The sequence below is a fragment of the Manis pentadactyla genome, chromosome 3, assembly GCF_030020395.1.
Source record: "Manis pentadactyla isolate mManPen7 chromosome 3, mManPen7.hap1, whole genome shotgun sequence".
NCBI classification, from domain to species: Eukaryota; Metazoa; Chordata; class Mammalia; order Pholidota; family Manidae; genus Manis; species Manis pentadactyla.
Window position 1 is genome coordinate 220,239,939 of NC_080021.1, and position 17,688 is coordinate 220,257,626.

At 66.5% G+C, this 17,688-nt stretch overlaps 1 protein-coding gene across 13 annotated transcripts in view; it reads right to left on the minus strand.

Annotated features, from left to right (window-relative positions):
- Positions 1-620: 620 nt before the first annotated feature.
- The window catches only part of GPSM1 (G protein signaling modulator 1), a 28,489-nt gene continuing 11,421 nt past the window's right edge, over positions 621-17,688 (minus strand). For 3 of the 13 annotated variants that reach the window (XM_036901524.2, XM_036901525.2, XM_036901528.2), the window contains 7 exons: positions 16,929-17,037; positions 16,200-16,323; positions 10,377-10,447; positions 9,449-9,628; positions 3,983-4,139; positions 3,332-3,540; positions 621-2,255 (listed from right to left, as the gene is read on the minus strand). In XM_036901524.2, coding sequence (XP_036757419.2) covers positions 2,049-2,255; positions 3,332-3,540; positions 3,983-4,139; positions 9,449-9,628; positions 10,377-10,447; positions 16,200-16,323; positions 16,929-17,037 — 1,057 coding nt within the window. In that variant the 3' untranslated portion in view covers positions 621-2,048. Of the gene's footprint in view, positions 2,256-2,305; positions 2,829-3,331; positions 3,541-3,982; positions 4,140-7,159; positions 8,089-9,448; positions 9,764-10,376; positions 10,448-16,199; positions 16,324-16,928; positions 17,038-17,688 lie in introns of those variants that run through there. The other 10 variants (XM_057499237.1, XM_057499241.1, XM_036901526.2 and 7 more) reach the window with 8 other exon arrangements.

Consider the following 17,688-nt stretch of genomic DNA (forward strand, 5'->3'; position numbering starts at 1 on the left):
CAGGAGACGAGCCCCAGGCTCCCAGCTCCTTCCGTGTGTGCCAGCCAGACCTCCGTCCCCCTGGATTGGCCTCTGGGGATGGGGTCTTCCGGGTGGGGGCGGTAGCAGCTGTGGGGCTGCCTGGGTAGGGAGGCCACGGGGTCACCTGAGGTCTGCTCAGGAGGGCGGCCTGTAGTGCATCGGGTCCGGCAGCCAGTGGGCCACAGCACCAGGGCACTTACTGCTCTGCTGCCAGCAAGGGAGCACAGGGCTCTTTGGGTGACGGCACTGGCCTTGGGGGACACAGGCTCCAAGACCTCCAAGGCACTGGCCTTTGGGGGACACAAGCACCCCTCCTGGCTCTGCATCCCCAGGGGGCCACTTAACCTCTCTGAGCCTCAGCCACTCACTGATAAACACAACAGGGACCTCCATTCCCTGGAGGCGTCCAGGGACTGAGCTGACATTGGGGTGGGCTCAGAACAGGAGCAGCCTGGGTGGGTGGGCACTGCTGCTGGGCCCCAGCCCCTTGCACAGTGCAGGCCGGCTTATGGTAAGGAGAGGGGCCCCCCTGGGACCCAGGGCCCCAGAGGACCAACCCCACCCCTGCCTGGCACTAATCCCAACATGAACACATTCAGTTCACTTGGCAGCCTTTATTTTTTCAGGAAAAACAAAAACAAATGTACCTCTCGGGTTGGAAAGGACCCATTGACAACAACATGGCAAACACGTGTGAGCAATAAATACGCGTGTACATTCAAGTATGCGCGGCGGCTGCACAGAATTCCTGTGCCCTGGCATCTGACCGCACACCTGGCCAGCCCCACCCTTCAAGCGTCATCACACTAAACCTGGGCTGTGGGACCAGCCGGAGGCGCCACTGAGGAGATGCCGCCTTGCACGCTGGAGGCCATGGGGCTGTGGCTCAGCCGCGGAACCCAGAGGGCTGGCAGCAGGCCCTGCAAGAGGTGGGCCAAGGCAGGGGTCTGGGCAAGAGCGGGCAGCGGGGAGATGGCCCCAGAGTGCCATCTCCTGCCCAGCCTGAGAGCAGACGCGGGGGGTGCAGGGGTTGGACCCACCCCATGGGAGAAGGCAGGATGTCATCTCCCCTAGCGGGGGGGCGGGGGCGAGGGCTGGGTGCGCTTCTGTGGGCCTGCGGTCGAGTTGAGCTAAGCCCCTTTCAGCTTCTGCTGACCCACCAACTCCCCCACGGACACAGCACTGGAGCTCTCGGCCCGTCGCGCACCCAGTGTGGGCAGGGTGCCAGCCTCGCCACCAGCCGGGTATTCCAGGAACCAGGCCTGCTCTGATTTGGGCCTTGGAGTTGAGGAGTGCTGCAGCTCCTGCCCCATCCCTGCCCCCTGCCTCAGAGGCTGCAGACCCTTACTGGGGCCTCTGCGTGTGGCATGTGGGCCTGTGGGCCTGCCTGGCTGCCTCAGGCTCCAGGCTTCCCCGTGACGGCCTCCCTCCTCCTCCTCACAAGCCTGGGTAAGAGGGCAGGGAGCGCGGCTGGGGGCCTCCCTGGGGCAAGAGGCCGGCTGGGGCAGGCGTCTGTGCTGCCATCCCTGGACCAGCTCTGGGGGAGCAGGAACGGCCACGCAGCTGGAGGCCTCAGGAAAGAGGCTCCACGGACACTGTCGCGGCTTTAGAAGAGGCAGCAGGGTTTTCACATTCGGCCGGGCAGGGGGCAGTGGGAGGCCATGAAGGGTCCGGGCAGCACAGGGGTTTGGGGCCAACATGCTGAAGGCCCAGCCTGGGGCGAGGGTGAGGGTCGGGCAGGCCTGCCGGAAGCCGAGTACCACGTGGGGCCTGGCCCAGGACAGAAGGACGCCCTCCCCAACATGGACAGCCCTGGCCGGGGCCTGCCACCCTGGGGAGGGGGATGCCATGGGCTGTGTGCCGAGTGTCTGCCTCAGGGGGAAGGGTGCTCAGAGCCTGCCTTCAGCCATGGCCTCGGGGGGACTGGGCTTCTCGGGAACTGTGGGCATCACAGACTGTGAGCTCCCCTCCTCCACCTCCCCACATCCAGGAGTGGGAGTGGGTGGGCCTGCGTGGGGTGCAAGGCCTTAGCTGGTGCCAGGTTGGCACTGCTGCGGGGGCTCAGGTGGCCTGCCCACCTCCTGCTCTGGGCTCCCGGCGAGGTCTACCCTTTGCTCGTCCATCCGCTTGGCCTGCACCCTCTGGATGAGGCTGAAGAAGTCCTCGTCCGGCATGGTGGGGCCTCGAGGCAGCACGTCAGGGGGCGGGCAGCGCTGGTCATCAATCCTGGAGGCCTGGGCATACACAGACACGAGGGTCGGTGGCCTTGGCCTTAGAGGGCCCACCCCAGCATCCAGGCCCAGGGGTCGTGGCCCCTGGACACGACCCCTGGACAACTCTGAAGCAGGCGCTGATGTCCAGCTCGGAAAGGCCGGTCAGGCTGCCGGAGGCCTCCTGGGGTCCTCCTGAAAATCAGCTCTGGGGGCAGTGCTGGGAGCCCTGATCTCAAGAGTAGCCCCTCCAGCAGGCACAGGTCGAACAACAGCCGCTGAGCATGGGTGAGCCAGGCTGGGGGACAGAGCTGCACGGCAGCCTGCTCCATGACCCTCGTGACCACGGTCTGTTCAGGAGCCCCCAAGACAGGGCTGGGGGCTGCAGAGCTCCCTGTCAGGTTGGGGCTGATGCCGGAGTGGGGCCGAGGGGGCCGCGGAAGCATTTGTGCGTCTCTGCAGGGTCTGGAGCAGAAGGCCCGGGAGCCGGTGCAGCTGCCGGAGCATGTGTGTTTGCAGACGGGGGGCTCGGGGCTTCTCAGGAGGGGCTTGTTTTGAGGCTCTTGGGACTGATCCTGGGCTGCACTTTCCTCTCCTCTGTGGGATAGACGTCAGACCTGGAAACTGTCCAGCTCCATGCGTGGTGGCTACAATGCCGCCCTCCCCAGCCACTCCCCTGAGGGTCCCGTGACCCTGAAGATCGGCCTGCCTGGGCTGGTGACTGGACCCCACAGTGATGATGAGACCCCTGCCACCAGCCCACTCTGGAGGGGCTGTCGGGCCCTCAGTTTTCTTTGTCCATATGTGGGAGGCTGCAGGGATCCCAGAGGCCACAACCTTGGGAACTGGTGACCTCCTAGCTCAGAGCTCCTGCACCATAAGGGGTGGCCTTCTTGGGGCAGGGGTCTGAGAGGAAGCCCCAGGCCTCAGCACCCACAGGACTGAGCCAGCCCCCCCAGGGTGTTGCCCCTAGACCCAGGCTGAGACGCAGGGGCCAGAGCCCCCAGGGGCCGGCACAGAGCCTCCGTCAAAGGGCCCCGAGCTCTCAGGGGCTGGGGGCACTGATGAGCGCCCTGGCCTCTCCGCGGCTGCAAGCCTACCTGGCATTTCATGAGCATGTTAAAGAACTCGTCCCCCGGCTCCTGGGGGTCCCCATCGCCACGCAGGTGCCCCAAGTTGTTATGAGTGATACGCAGACCAGGCAGGCAGCCCACACTGGCCCGCTGGTCGTCCAGCCGGCGGCTCTGGGAGCTGGCAATGAGGTCGAAGAACTCCTCAGTCTGTGGGGAGGCCGTCAGCGAGGGCTGGGCTGTGGGGCACAGAGGGTGAGGCCCAGGGCGGGACACCCCCCACCCACTGGTCGGGACCTGAGGTTGAGCTGGGGCTGGCAGAGTCTCTGACAGCTGAGCCCAGCCCACTATGCTCCTGGGGGCACGGGCTCCCAGCTGCCCCCGCTGTGGGCCCCACACCCGCCTCCGGGGGGTGACAGGAGGGCCTCGCCTCCTCCGCCTGCTCTAGACCGTGGTGAGCCCTGACACGGCGTGTTCCGGAGGGCGGGGTGACTACACGCCTCCCAGGGTGCTGCGCTGGGCAAGGCGGGGGACGGGGAGCTGCAGTGACAGGGCGCTCCGCAGCTGATCTGTCCCACCCCTCGGAAACAAGGCCTCGCTGGGGTGCCACAGCGGGGGTGGGCACTGGCCCTGGCTCCCGCACCCCTCAAGGCCAAGGAGAGCCTGGCAGGCGGCACTCACCCATCCTCTCCTCCAGGGTGGGGGCGGCTGTGGCCTCGGCAGCCCCCAGCTGGCCCTCCTCCAGGGGACAGCGCTGGTCGTCCATGCGGCTGCTCTGGAACTTGCTGAGCAGGTTAAAGAAGCACTCCTCGTCTGGGGACGGGGCCCGCGGGGTGCCCTGGGGCGAGGCCCGGGGGTCAGCACTGGCCCTGGCCCAGCCGCAGGAGGCCTGCTCTGGCCACCAGGCCTTCACAGACCCCTGGACACGGGGCTGTTTGGCCTGGGCCACAGTCAGGACCCTCATCTGCCCCTGCTGGCCACCCTGCCTGAAACCCACACTCCCTCCCCGCAGCGGGCTGCCCCCTTCCCATGCACCTGCCCCCTCCTGGCACCACTACTGTCCACCCATTTCCCTCCCCTTTGGCTGCTACCCCCATGCAGGCCTCTGTAATCCTCCCCAGACATGACACTGACCCTCTCCGGGCCACCTGCATCCCACCACCCCGAGCCCCACTCCCCTGGCCTGGAATGCCTCCCGCACTGACCCAGTTCATAGGAGACCACCCCCCCGACCCTTGTGGCCTCTACACTGCCACAGCCCCTGCCATGAGGTCCACCTGGGCGCGTGTGCCTCTGGAGCCCGGACACCCAGCACAGTGCTTAGCAGTGTCTGCTGAGCGAACAAGTGAGTGAACAAATGCCCAGGCCCTTGGCGGGCAGGGAGACTTGCTGGCCGTTACACATACTCCCACTGGTCTGCCTGAGCAGCCAGGAGGCTGGACTCAGAGGTGCCAGCAATGTCGGGTCATATCCCCAAAGGCAATGGGCCTGAGTTGGGGGCGGTGAGGCCCTGTGTTCCACCCTAGTCGCCACTTAGGATTTGGGCAGCATGTTTTCAAGGTCCTGCACCAGTGGGCAGGCCCAGAGCACAGCAGACGTGTGGGGCCAGGACCCTGGGTGTGGCGTGCTCAGGCCAGAGAGAAGGGAGAAGCATCCCCCAGCCCCTCCCTGCCAGTACTGGCTGAGGAGCAAGTGTGGTGGCCAGGGGCCTACTCTGCTGAGTGGGGGGCACAGCCTGGGTGCTCCTGGCCGGACCCTTGGGCTCTGGAGATGCCATCACTGCTTGGCCTGGGTGACGGGTGGGCTGACCCTGGGGTGGCCCACCAAGAGTCAGGGTTGGAGGGAGGGAGAGAATCCTGAGACTAGACTCAGGGCCTGAGTCCCAGCTGGCAGAGTGACCTTGGGCAAGCCCATGCCCACACTGTGCCTCAGCTGACACATCCCTAGAAGGGGAGTCTGGGAGGGTGGTCTCTAGGGGCACCCTCAAAGGGCAGGGCTGGAGCATGCCTGCGCCCACCCTGAGCCTCGCCAGGCCTGGACCAGAGCCCTGAGGGCTGCCAGGTGGATGGGGCAGCTTCCAGGGGACACTTTGCTGCCAACCTCCTGCCCCTGGAAGCCAGTGCCCCCTGCCCACGGCCCCTCTGCCTACGCCTCAGCCTGCTGGTGGCCTCCTCAGAGCTGGGCTCACGGAGAGACAGTAGTGATCACCTCTCCCGCTGGGTACCCAGAACGTGTGACTCCAGATCCCAGCGACCCATCACCAGGGAGCCCATTTCACAGAGGAAGAGGCGGGCAGGACAGTTTGTCCACCGCCAGGTCACAGAGGCAAGGGACAGGCCCGGTCTGGGCTCCTGGACACAGCACAGGGCTTATTAGAGCTGGGCTCCGCTTGTGGGGCAGCCCAGGAGGACCTCAGGGGGCAACACGGGCAGGGCGTGGGGGACGTGCGGGCCAGCAGGTGATCCTGCTGGCAGGCGGTGAAGAGAGACCCTGCCCAGGCTCGGGGCTCCCAGGTACCCCCTCGCCATGTGCCCCAGCTGCACAGGCCCAGCAACCCCACCCCGGCCTCTGCTGTCCTGCAGCCTGCCCCCCAGACCCCCCAGAGCCCAGGGGAAGGGAACCCCACTGACGGCTGCATTTGGTCTCCCAGGGGCCGAGTGGCAGGGGGCCAGCCTCAGCCTGCACACCAGTAAAGGCCACACAGGCGCCCCCACAGGAGGCTGTGGACTCTGCTCCCAAGCTGTTTGGGGCTGAGCTGGTGGGGGAACCCCTGGGCTGAGCCAGGTGTGGGGTAAGCACAGCGCCACCCTGCCGCAGGGGACGGCTGCAGCTCCCTGCCCCCAGCCCCAGCCAGAGGCCCGCGGATGGACCGGAGGCCGGCAGGACTGAGCCACTCCCCTCCCAGGGAAGTTGTAACCCTGGGATTCCACTTTTCTGGACACACATGGCCCCCAACACTCCTTCGGGCTCCCCTGGGCTGAAACGGGGGGCTTTGGGGGCACCTGAAGGGGAGTGGGGTCTGCCCGGAGGCCTCACACCACTGTGGCCAGGCCTGGGCTGAGGGGTCCTTCCCTGGCTGTCCAGAAAGGATTCTGAAGCTCCGGGCCCAGGATCTGGGACTGGCAGGGGGTCTGGCAGCCCTTGCCCACCCTGAGCCCAGGGCCATCCATGACGGGCTGGCACCTCTCGTTCTAAGGCTGAGACCACAAGCACCCAGGTGGGGCTCCAGACAGCAAGGAGGCACCCAGCCCCACTCAGGGCACTTCCTGGGTCCTAGCATGACGCATTCAGGGGGACTGGGGGCTGCCCCCATCTCCAAACTGGGGATCTTCCACCCGAAGGCTCAGGGTGCCCACCTCAGCCCGTCCCTCCGGCTGGAGTTCTAGCCCAGTGTTTTCCTGGGAGGAAGAAACCGGCCCTGGTCTCGCAGACCCTCCCCTCCCCGGGCCCTGGCTGGCCCTCCAGCTGCGAGGCTGCCCCAGGCCTGCGGCTGCCATGGTTCCTGAGCTGCCCGGTGGGGGCCGCGGGGCCCTGCACAAGGCACTGGTCTGGGCAAGGCTGCCAGGGAGCTGACGGCTTGCACCCAGCCTCCCGGGAGGAGAGGCCAGCTTCACACAGGCAACGTGCTCCCCGCGCCTGCACCTGCCGGGGGCCCCACACTCACTCTGGATCCGCAGCTCCTCCCGCAGCAGCACCCAGGCGGGATCTGGGTGCTCGGCCACGTCTGCTGGGACCCGCGGGGCCGTCTGTCAGTGCTTAAATAGGACCCAGGGGAAGGGCCCTCCCTGTCCCGCCCACCCGGCTGTGCTGGCTCACGCGCGCACACACACATACACACGCGCACACCCCACAAACACCCGGAGACACGCTTCCCCAGCACAGCGCCGAGCGCACTTGAGGCTTGGGGCAGCCACACCAGAGGCCGAGGGGGTCTGTCATGACAGCTCCCTTCCAAGGCCGCGCCAGCCTGCAGAAGCCCCTCTTTCTTCAGCCCTGATCCCCAGGGAGGTGCCGGGCAGACTGGAGTCCTTTCCCATCCCAGGCCTTGCTTGCTCTCGGCACAGCCATGCGGCCTGCCCGCTCTACCGCCGGGCACAGCCAGCACCCCGTGCAGCAGCCCCCGAGCCCCTGCCCATCCCGGGCCAAGGACCCTTGGCAGCCTCGTGCCGCCCGCCCGGGGGCCCCTTCCTGCCTGGGAGGCCTGGGGTTAGCCTCTGGCCAGCCCCAGCGACAAGCCCTCCTGGCTCACAGCATGGCCCTTGTCAGGCCAGCCCTGGGGCCTGGCAGGGTCCAGCCACAGAGGGCTCTTGGGGGGCTGGCAGGAGACGTGAGCACCGGGCGGGGAACACCGGAGCACCCTCCTCGGGCCCTCAGTCTTGCTGCTTCCACAGTGAGCTCTGGGCCCAGTCCTCCGAGGCTGCCGGCAGGTGAAGCTGGTGGGCAGGGAGCTCAGCCTGCCATCAAGTCCGGGCCTCCAGCTGGGGCCAGTCTCGGCACCCTGCCATAGGATTTTCTCCATAGGCAGTGCCAGGACCTCCACGGGGGCCAGGCTGGGGGTGCCAGGAGCTGACCCTGGGCTTGGAACCCTAGCAGCACCGCACCAAGCTGCACCCCACCGGGCTTCTTCATTCACTGCCCTTTGCCTCAGCTTTCTGTCCAGGAACTGCCGGAAACACACCGCACACACGAACCTGGCCACGACTAGGCCAGCCTGGGGAAGCCAGGGCCCCTCTGCAGCCGAGGCTCCGCCTCCCCGGGTCCCGCCTCGGGGGCCTGAGCTGAGAACCCTGGGCGCGGTGGGGGTGGGGGTGCACTGCTTTGCCTGGGCTGCCTTCTCAGGGAGACTTTACAAACGGCCCCCGTGGGGAGGCTGGTGTAGTTTGGGGGTGCGAGGAATCAGAAACACAAGCCTCTCTTTGCTCTCCCTGTTGCGGGGGGCCTAGGCAACTGGGGTGCAGGCTCTGCCCTGCCTCGCTGGGCTGTTCCACAGCACGAACAGTGGGGGTGCAGACGGTGCCATCACAGGGAAAGCTCAGGCCCTGGATGGGGCAAGCTCAGGTATGGGGCCTGCCTGCTCTGGTGCCCTCCATGGCTCCCTGGTGCTGGCGATCCTCCCTGCCCAGGCCCACTCCCAGACCCTCCGGCTCAGCCCTGCCCCCCTACCCTGCCAGAGGACAAGTTCTGGGCCCCTCAGACCACACCCCAAAGCCCCAGCAGTGCTCCGGTGAGGCCCTCGCACCGTCTGGGCTCCTAGCTGGGGATGGGCTGGCCACATTCACGGGGGGCCCGACTCGGCCATGGGCTCCTGGGTACGGATTCCCTCCCCTTCCCCAGGGGCTGCCTGGCCCCAGCGCCCTGCCCTGCTGCTCCCCCGACATCTGTCACTCCATGAACACAGACGCTGACCAGCAGTTAACCGGTTGGGCAGCGCTGGGGTCAAAATGGGGTCCATGGAAGCTCCCTTAGGCTCATGGGAAACATGGGCACAAAGCAGCCGTCTGAGGCTGAGAACACTCAGCACAACACCCACGCCCCTCAGGCCGGGAAAGTGCTCATTAAGCCCTTGGAGGAACTATTTTTAACTAATTCCCAGAGGTTTGAACCCAGGTGCTCTGCATGGGACGCCATGCTGACCTCTGAACCTGGGCTCAGGCAGGCATGTGGGTATGGCCCTCTGCATCCCCCAAGCCCTGGCCAGCTCCTGCCGAGCCTGCAGAGTTTAGCCCAGGCTCCTGGGCACAGTGGGATGTGTGCCAGGCAGCAGGAGGCCTGGCCCCCATCCCTCATCTGACCATCTACCCGACCACTAGCCCACCCAGCCCCTGCCTGCCCATCTGCCTCTGTGTGCTGGGCCTGAGGCCCTGTGCCCCCAACCCCAGCCACCCTGCAGACCCTTTCTGGACTGTCTGTTGCCCCCCACTCTGCAAGGCCTCCAGTCCAGCTCCTCGGGAGGCCTGGGCCTTACTGAGGCCGGGTGCAGCTGACCACTAAGCCCCATCCCTGCTCTGAGACCCTGACTGTCAGCGGCTGTGCCCCCAGGACCCAGGTGCTCATGGCCCCACATGCTCTGCCCTTGGGTGGCCTGGCTGGCCTCCCAGGTCTGCTGCCCCTCCCAGCGCCCTGCCGGCGTCCAGAGAAAATGCTTACAGTGCGAGGCACCTGCACACGGACGTCTGCGCTGTCCAGTGGGGAGAGGCCACCCTCCCGGGGCCCCCTCTCAGCGGCGTCCGGCCCTTCCTGGTACTTCCTGCTCCTCACGGGGAGGGGGAGCAAGTCCCTGGCCGGCCCTCGCCAGTCCCCTGCGTGATGGCTGTCTCCATTCTGCTCCTGGGGAGGGGAGGAAGGCCGGGCGTGGGCCTCCGGCAATTCTGAACCCATGCCTCCAGCCCAGGGCCCTAAGGGGCGGCTGGGTGGGTGCGGTGGCCCCATCTCATGGAGATGTTCAGGCAGGCGCTCAGGTGCCTGGGGGAGAAGGAGGAGGCCCAGTGGGACCCTGGCAGCCTGGGGGGCAGTGGGGGGGAGCTGGGTGGTTCCAAATGCTGACCCCCGCTCCCTAAGCCATGAGTGGCCCTGAGCCTTGTCCTCCGGGGGTCCACATGTGTGTCTAGGACCAAACCGAGTCTGAAGGACCGGCTAAAGAAGTCGGGGCCCAGGGCCCCCAAGCACCCCCTCCCGGCAGGCAGGGAGGCTCACCTGGCCCAGCTTCTTAACCTGCCTGGGGTTTGCTGAACCCCGGCTGCTCCACCTGTAAAAGTTTGGCTTCCCCTTGGGGACAGTCTGAGTGGGCAGTGAGCAGACAGAGTGGGTACTGGTCAGGACACTGAGGACAGCGGCTGGGCAAGGACACAGGGGCCTGCGATGTGTAAGGACTTTGTTCCCGGGGCCTGTCTGGGGGCAGATGGCCGCCCAGGGTCTCAGGCTGAAGAGAGCACACGTGCCTCCATGGCAGGGGGTGTGAGGAGCCCCAGGTGGGCAGTGGCAGCCTGGAAGCCCTGTGCCGGCCCCATTAGCCCACCGCCCACGCCCTGCTTCTCCCCGACGTCCCCCCCAGCAGCCCACCCTGAGCCCCACTCACCCGTTCCAAGGGGAGCCTCAGCAGGTCCCAGGCTTCCGCACTCAGCCTCTGGGTCCTCTTGGGCCTGGCGCCTGGAAGACAGTGAGCCGGGTCAGCCTGGCACTGACCTCTGGCCACAAAGCGGCTAGCCTGGGCCAGAGCCTTGGGGAGCTGAGGACAGTCGGCCTGCACCCTGGGGCCTGGTGCAAAGGCTTCCTCCCAACCTCACAGCCTCACGTGGAAGCAAACAGCGCACATGACCTCTGTGTCCCCGACTGGACAAGCCATCGGGCATCAAAGAGGGGTGGATGTGGCAGGGGCTGGGCGGCATCTGGCTTTGGTGCTCCCCGCTCAAGGTCTACTCCTGAGTTCTGGACCCGACTCTTCCTGCCCACACCCAGGGCCCTCCAACCCCGTGTGGCCCTGGTCTTGGCTCGGCTACCCCCCAACACCGCCTTAAAGGAGCACCACCTGCCCCCTCACCACCCACACTGTATGCAGTCCTGGCTCCCCTGGGGAGCAGAGCTGTCCTCTGTCCCCAGACATGCAGGGCACCGAGCGGGTGCCCTGGCAGCTCTCCTCTAAGGGTGGGGCTGTGTGGGGCAAGGAACCACAGTGGGTAGAGCAGGCGAGGTTTCTGGTACCGATGGACCCTCCAGGGTCCAGCAACATTGGACCTGTTACCCACCCTCTGGAGGTCGGTGACCCCTCCATCAGACTGGCCCAGGGAGCATGCTGCCCACAGTGCAGAGCAAGCTGTGGAAAGCATTTCACCATGCCTGGTACCCTGCAAGCGGCAGCCTCGGATGTGACAGTCTGGCCTCTTCGGCCACCCCAGGATCCCAGACAGGCTCACTGGTAAAGCTAAGCCGTTCAGTGGATGCCTGTGGCAGGCAGCTGGGCCCAAAGACCTGCCCGGCCCAGCTCCTCCCTGGCAAGGCGGTAAAGCGGCTTGGCCCATGCACACGCCCCAGCTAGCAGCGGTGAGGTGCAGGCAGTGGCTGACAGCCTGGCACCCCACTCCAACCCTGGGCCCCAGGTTCTGGACCCACACCCACCACCCAGGACATGGCCCCCAGAGGGTCTGCCAGCCGGCAGTCACCCAAACCGAATGTCCGGGGCCTCCTAAGAACTGGGCAGGTGGCCAAGAGCCAGCTGGAGATGGCACGGGCAGCTGTGCCCCTGTCCTGGCCTCCAGGTGCTGAGGAAGGCCACCCTGGCCCTGCTTTCCAGAGGCTGGGATGAGGGGGCCCCAGTAGGTGAGCAGTGGGCCTTTGGGAGGAGACTGGCTGCCATCCTGGGGGACAGCCACGGCACGTGACTGAGGCGGCTAGGGACCCCAGGGGTCGAGGGCTTAGGGCTGTCCGCTGCCCTCCTTCCTGTCCGACTTGAATGCCCAGCGGGGCTCCCCGTCCCCACTCCTTCGGCTGTCATAGTTGGACAGAGCCTGCCTTTGCCTCCTGAAAACAGCCTCTGGCTGGCAGGCTTCAGCCTGAGGGCACCTTGGGGCACCCAGCCCCTGAATGAGGTGGGCAGATGGGCCCAGAGTCCCTGGGGCTCACCCCCACCCGGGCTAGGCAGGCGGCTCTGCAGAAGAAATGATGGGATCCTTCCTAAGCCAAGGGTAACAGGGGGGGCACCTTGTCCTGACGGCTGTGTGCCCCTCCAGGACAGGGCCCTCTACTCACCTCGGCCCGCGAAAACTCTGCTCCATTTCCAGCCATGGGCTGGCTGAGGGCCTCTCTCTCGGCTGTCCTGTCACCGTGGGGGCCCGGCTTGGTTTCCCCACTTTGTCCACTGGGCCCACACGGCTGCCTCTGCCCGGCCTGGCCCTCCCCAGTGACGTGGCGCAGTGGGTCCCTGGCTGTGGCAGAGACTGAAACGCTCCTCTGAGACAGCTTTCGTCCGCCCCGCCAGGGGCGGGTCCCCTCACGGCTGGAGATGGCGGGATGGCGGGCGGAAGGCCCTCTGGGCTTGGCTAAATGTGCCCTCTGTCTGGGGAGTGTGCCCAGGCACTCCCCTGACTGGGGGCATTCAGTCCCGGGCCCCGCCCCCCTGCCCGAGAGGGTAAGGTCTGGAAACTTCCCTGAGCACCACCCACCCCTGCCCAAGTCTGACTGGCACCCGCGTCATCATTTTTGTCCCTACCAGCATCACGACGCACCCTTCCCAGGCAGCCCACCCGACAGGCAACCCCCAGTGCTGGCTGCCTGGCCAGCCCCCAGCTCCTTCCTTGCCTTCCCGCTCCAGTTCTGAAATCCCGGCAGCTCCTTGTCAAAACAGACCTGGAATCTTACTGGTCTCACCTGGCTGGGACCTGAGTCACGAGTCCCGCCCCCAGCCTTGCCCCTGGAGCCCCTTCTCCATGCAGGGGCTTCTCTAGCATGGGGTGGGGGCCAAACAGGGCCCATGAGGCCCTCCCTGATGGGACCCTGCCACCCTCAACCCCACCCTGCTCCAGAAACAGCCTCCCAGTGCCCCTCCCTGCCATGCGTACTCTGCCACAGGGCCTTTGCATAGGCCATTCCCCCTCCCAGACTGCTGTCCCCCACTTAAGCTCACAGCTCCCTCCCTCCTCCCCAAGTCTGCTCACAGGTCACTGTTATGAAATGTGTGTCCCCCCAGATTCATAGGTTGAAGCCCGACCTCCAATATGGTGGTGCTGGGCGTCAGGGCTTTGGGGTGATTAGGGCCAGCTGAGGTCATGAAGGTAAGGTGGGCCCTTGATGGGGTCAGTGCCCTTACGAGAACAGAGAGTTTGCCCTCCCTCCAGCCCTACCCACCCCACCTGTGAACCTGGAGGGGGTCTCACCAGAAGCCACCAGGCCAGCACCCTGACCTCAGACATGCAGCCTCCAGAGCAGTGTTTAAGCCGCCTGGCCTGTGGTGTTTGTTACACAGCCCGAGCTGACTGAGACGGTAGCTTCCACAGGCCACTCCACCTGCTGCGTTTACTGCTACGTCCTGTTCCACCCAACATTCCAGCCAGTCCTCTCTGGGTTCTTTCTTCCAAAGCCCCATGACGTGATTTATCTGCTTACAGCACATTTGCTGTCAAGGCTGTCTCTGCCCTCTTTGTTTGCAGGGCGCAGCACACAGCAGGTGCTCACTAAGGACTGTGGAATGAGTAGCTAGTGTTCACTGAACGCCCACCTGTGATTTTCCCACACATTGTCCCCTTTGGGCCGTCCTCCCAGAACTCTGGACACCAGGGCCCAGGGAGGGTGGCTGGCTGCCAAGGGTCACAGAGCTGGAGGGGCAGCACCAGGGTCAGGACGTGGGACATCACAGCTGCAGGCGTGTCTTCCAGGACCAGGGGTTACAGGCAGTCAGGCTGTCCCGGAGACTCCCAGAAAGTCGAGCCGAGAGGAGGAACATGAGCCCCCTTGGCCCTCCCTGGGGGCATGAGCTGTGCCCTGCGGCCAGGTGCCGTTTCCAGGATGACCACTGAGTCTGCTTCCCAGACGGGGACACTAAGGCACAGACCACTGGAGTCACTTGGTCAGCTGGCCAGGGCCAGAGCCTGCACCTAAACCGCCATCGGATACACCCCCACCCACGAGGTGGCCGAACGCAGCATCCGGGGGCTCCCGCTGTCTGCCCGGGAATCCCTGAGCGCGGCCCAAGACGAAGGGAGGCACAGAGCAGCCCTGGGGGACAAGGACAGTCCTGGCTCATCGGGGCAGGCGGAGGGGCCTGGCGGGGCCGCGCAGGGTCAGGGCCAGCGCCCTGCTCCCAGGAGCTTCGCCACGGCAGGCCCCCCTCCGCCCTGTGAGCGTGGGGGGCCCGCCCCGGGAGCCCAGGCAGCAGCGGCAGGGAAGTACCCGCCTCCCACTCCCTCCGGGGCCTCTTTGCTGGGACCTGGGCAGCGAGGGCCGTGCAAGACCACCACTTGGCTCTGCCTCCTCCGGCCGCACAAAGGGCCCTTGTTTTTATCAAGACGGGAAAGAAAACCTCCCAGGCCTGGCGTCCAGCTGGCCATCCCCCACCACGCCCACCATGCTCGCAGGCAGCCGGCTCCTCCTCCTCCGGGACCCAGCCCAGGGCCGCCCTCCTCCCCTGGAGGTGCTCCATGAGCTGGGTTAGCACCCCTCCTGGGCTCACGGGGACCCCTTCACCACCACCCCACGACTGCCAGGCTCTGGAAATACAAGCCATGTGTACTCTGGATGCATGCCCTTCCCCCACCCCAAGAGGCAATTTCCCGCAAGCAGGCCACGAGCCTCTGGAAATGGGCCGCCCCCCACCCGCACTCAGTCTTTGGAACAATGAGCAGCAGGTGAGTCACGCTGCCCCTGCAGGAGGGGAGGCCCCAGCCTCCGGCCAGGCTCACCTGCGCAGTGCCTCCCCCAGGGCTGCCTCTCAGTGCTGAGGGCCCCCGGGGCTGCCCTGGACTCCCAGACCTGCCTCGTGGGGCTGGTGGACAGGCGGCACCGACCACTGACCTCCCGGGAGGAGGGCCCCTCCCCAGCACCGATGGGCGGCTCAGGGCAGGCAGCCTGGTGAGGAGGCTGCTGGGGACCCCGGCTGGGGAGGGTCCGCGCACAGGAGTGGTGGAGAGGGCGCGAGGACAGAGGGCTGCCGATTCCCGGCACAGCCCGGCAGCTCACCCATTACACGCCCGCAGCTCGGAGAAGGGCCCAGATGGCAGGAGGGCCCGCAGCAGCCATGCCTCAGTAGGAGCCCTTACAGATGCCTGGGCCAGCTCGGCCCCCACCTACTGCTGGGGTTCCCAGACGGCGGCCTCGCAGGGCCAGGGAGCCAGGCGCTCCAGGCAGAGCTGCCCACCCCGGGGAAACCCCTGGGGTGGCCATGGGTGTGAACACCCTGGGGCATGGAGGCTGCACCCCATCCCACCAGCACAGCACCCCCAAACAAGGGCAGGAGGGCCCCAGAGCCTCTGTTCCCTCCCATCCATCCTCGGCCTCTGAGCTGGGGGTGAAATGCCGTCAGGACGGAGACCCTGGAGACTCGCCCCGCAGCCGGACGGACGCCTCCCGGCTCATGCTCAGCAGGCCCGGGGGGCACTGGAGGCTGGCTTTGTGCACAGGGAGGGGTGGCGAGCCCCCCCTGCGCAGGGCCTGCCTGACTCCCTCCCGCGGCCACTTGGAAGCAGTTCAGGGTGGCCTCGCCGCCCGTTTATAAATCCATTGTCTCGCAGGGAACGTTCTGTCCCCATGTGCAGCACTGCTGACCTGTACGGGGGACCAGCCGCCCGTGAATGAGGTCACTGTGGCAGCCTCAGCTGATCCGAGGGCCTCCCCTGGTCAGTGCCCGGGGCGTGGCTCCTGCCCCTCTGGCCGACTCAGGCCCCTTCCCCCCAGCCTCCTCCCCAGGGCCTCCCACTCTGGTCCTCTGCCCAGAGCCCAGCCTGGAGGGGGGTCCTCGGCCTAGGGGGTGAGCGGCTGGTGGGGACAGCGAGCAGCCCTGTCCTCCTCTTCCTGCCCATGACCGGGTGATAAACCTGGGGGGCTTGGGGTGACCACAGCCCTTGCCACCCCCAGAGCCCATGAAGACCTGGCCCAAATGCCCAGGACTCAGGCTATACCTCTGCCCATGCCAGCCCCACCCCCTGAAACCTCATTTCCATCCCACCCCTTCCAGTCTCCCCTGATCCCTGATTTGTCCTAAGAAACAGGGGGTTCCGTCTGTGTCCCCAGCACCCTGGACACACTGGCAGTCCCCCCCACCCTCACTGTGAGCTCCAGAGCAGCACCCAGAGCTGCGATGCTGACACCCTAGAGACAGGTTCACACCTCCTGAGGGCCCCCTTCCCTGACCGGGCAGTTCTGCTAGAAATGCAGTCTGGGGGACAGGGCTGCCCACCCCAGCCTGGGAACTCACCCTGGGCCTCATAGCCGGCCAGGTCTGGCTTCTCTGCGGCTGCCGGGCTGGTCAGCCGGCCCAGCGCCAGCTGCAGCTGCGCTACATTCATGCGGGCGGTGAGCTCCCCGTTTCGGTCCCCGATCTGCAGCCAAGCAAGGCTGGGTCAGTGGGCAGGTGGGATGGGAGGCCCTGCTCCAGGCTCCCTCAGGACAGTCACTGACCCCTCGGGCTTCCAGAGGCGGAGTCTGGGGATCTGTCCCTGGGTGGGGACAGATGGCCTCACACGCCCCAGATGCCCCCTCGCACCCCAGGAATGCCCGGGCCTTGGGCAGCCTGGCCCCATGCCACTTGGGGCCTCCTCCCTGGGCACCCTCACAGGAGCAGCTGGCCTGTTAGGCCTCTGGAGCTTCATGTCCACGCTCAGGTGCCCACAGGCTCCGCCGGAGCAGTATCCGAGCTGTAGAGGCTTCCCCTCACCCCAGCTGGCCCAGCTCCGTGGGAGACAGAAGGACACTCCAGGGATGGAAAGCCCGGCCCCTGTTCCCACTGTCCCCCCTCCTGGCTACAAGCAGCCACCGGGCCCTTGAAGGGTGGCCGGGTCTCCGCACAGCCTGGGAAGGGTGGAGGAGCAGCCCAGGGAGGAGCCCAGAGCGAAGGGCACGGCCCAGTGTGGGCCGGGCAGCGCCGGGGCCTCCCCGCGGGCTAGGGCGGTGGGCGGGGGCTGAGGGGAGGGCAGGCCCGGCTCACCTCCTGGGAGATCTCCAGGTGCTTCCTGGCGAAGGTCAGGGCCTGTGCCGGGCTGCCCATGGACACGTAGGCATTCCCCAGACTCCAGCACGCCCGGCCCTCACCCACTCTGCAGGGACGGGAAACTGAGTCCACACCTGCAGCCCCCAGGCCTGCCGCCTGCCTCTAGCCCAGCCCTCCCAAGGCCACCAGCCTCCAGGAGGCTGGGCCCCTCGTGACGGTGGGGGAAAGGACAGAGGAGGCGGGGCGGTGCTCGCGCAGGGGAGTTCCGGCCTCTCGCCCTGTGGCTTCCTCCACCTTGGGCAGCGACCCCAGGCCCTCAGGCCACTTTTTAATAGAGGTGAAAATCCTATCGTTAAGGCGACCACCTGATCACCAGTTCAGCAGCACTGCACAGTCACGGCCCACGGCCACGACTGCCTGGTTCCACAGCGCGGCCGCCCACACAGCCTGGGCATGGAAGCCTCCAGGTGGGGCAGCTTTCAGACCCCTCTTCCCCACCACCTGCCAGAGGCCTGGGTTCTGAGCCCCTGGCTCCGGCCACTGCCTACCCGTCCCATGCGTGCACCGCGTGCGCACAAGTGCTGGTCTGCCTGCATCTCTCCAGAGACTGACAGTCATGTAGATGCAGCGCAGGGAGGGGCTCAGCGGGGCTCGGCCTGGCCAGCTGGTGCCAAGGGGCGCTGTGAGCAGCCACCCAGTGCCCACCAGGTCTCACCTAGTCCCGCTCAGTGGGTGGTGTGGCCACTGTGGAGGAAGG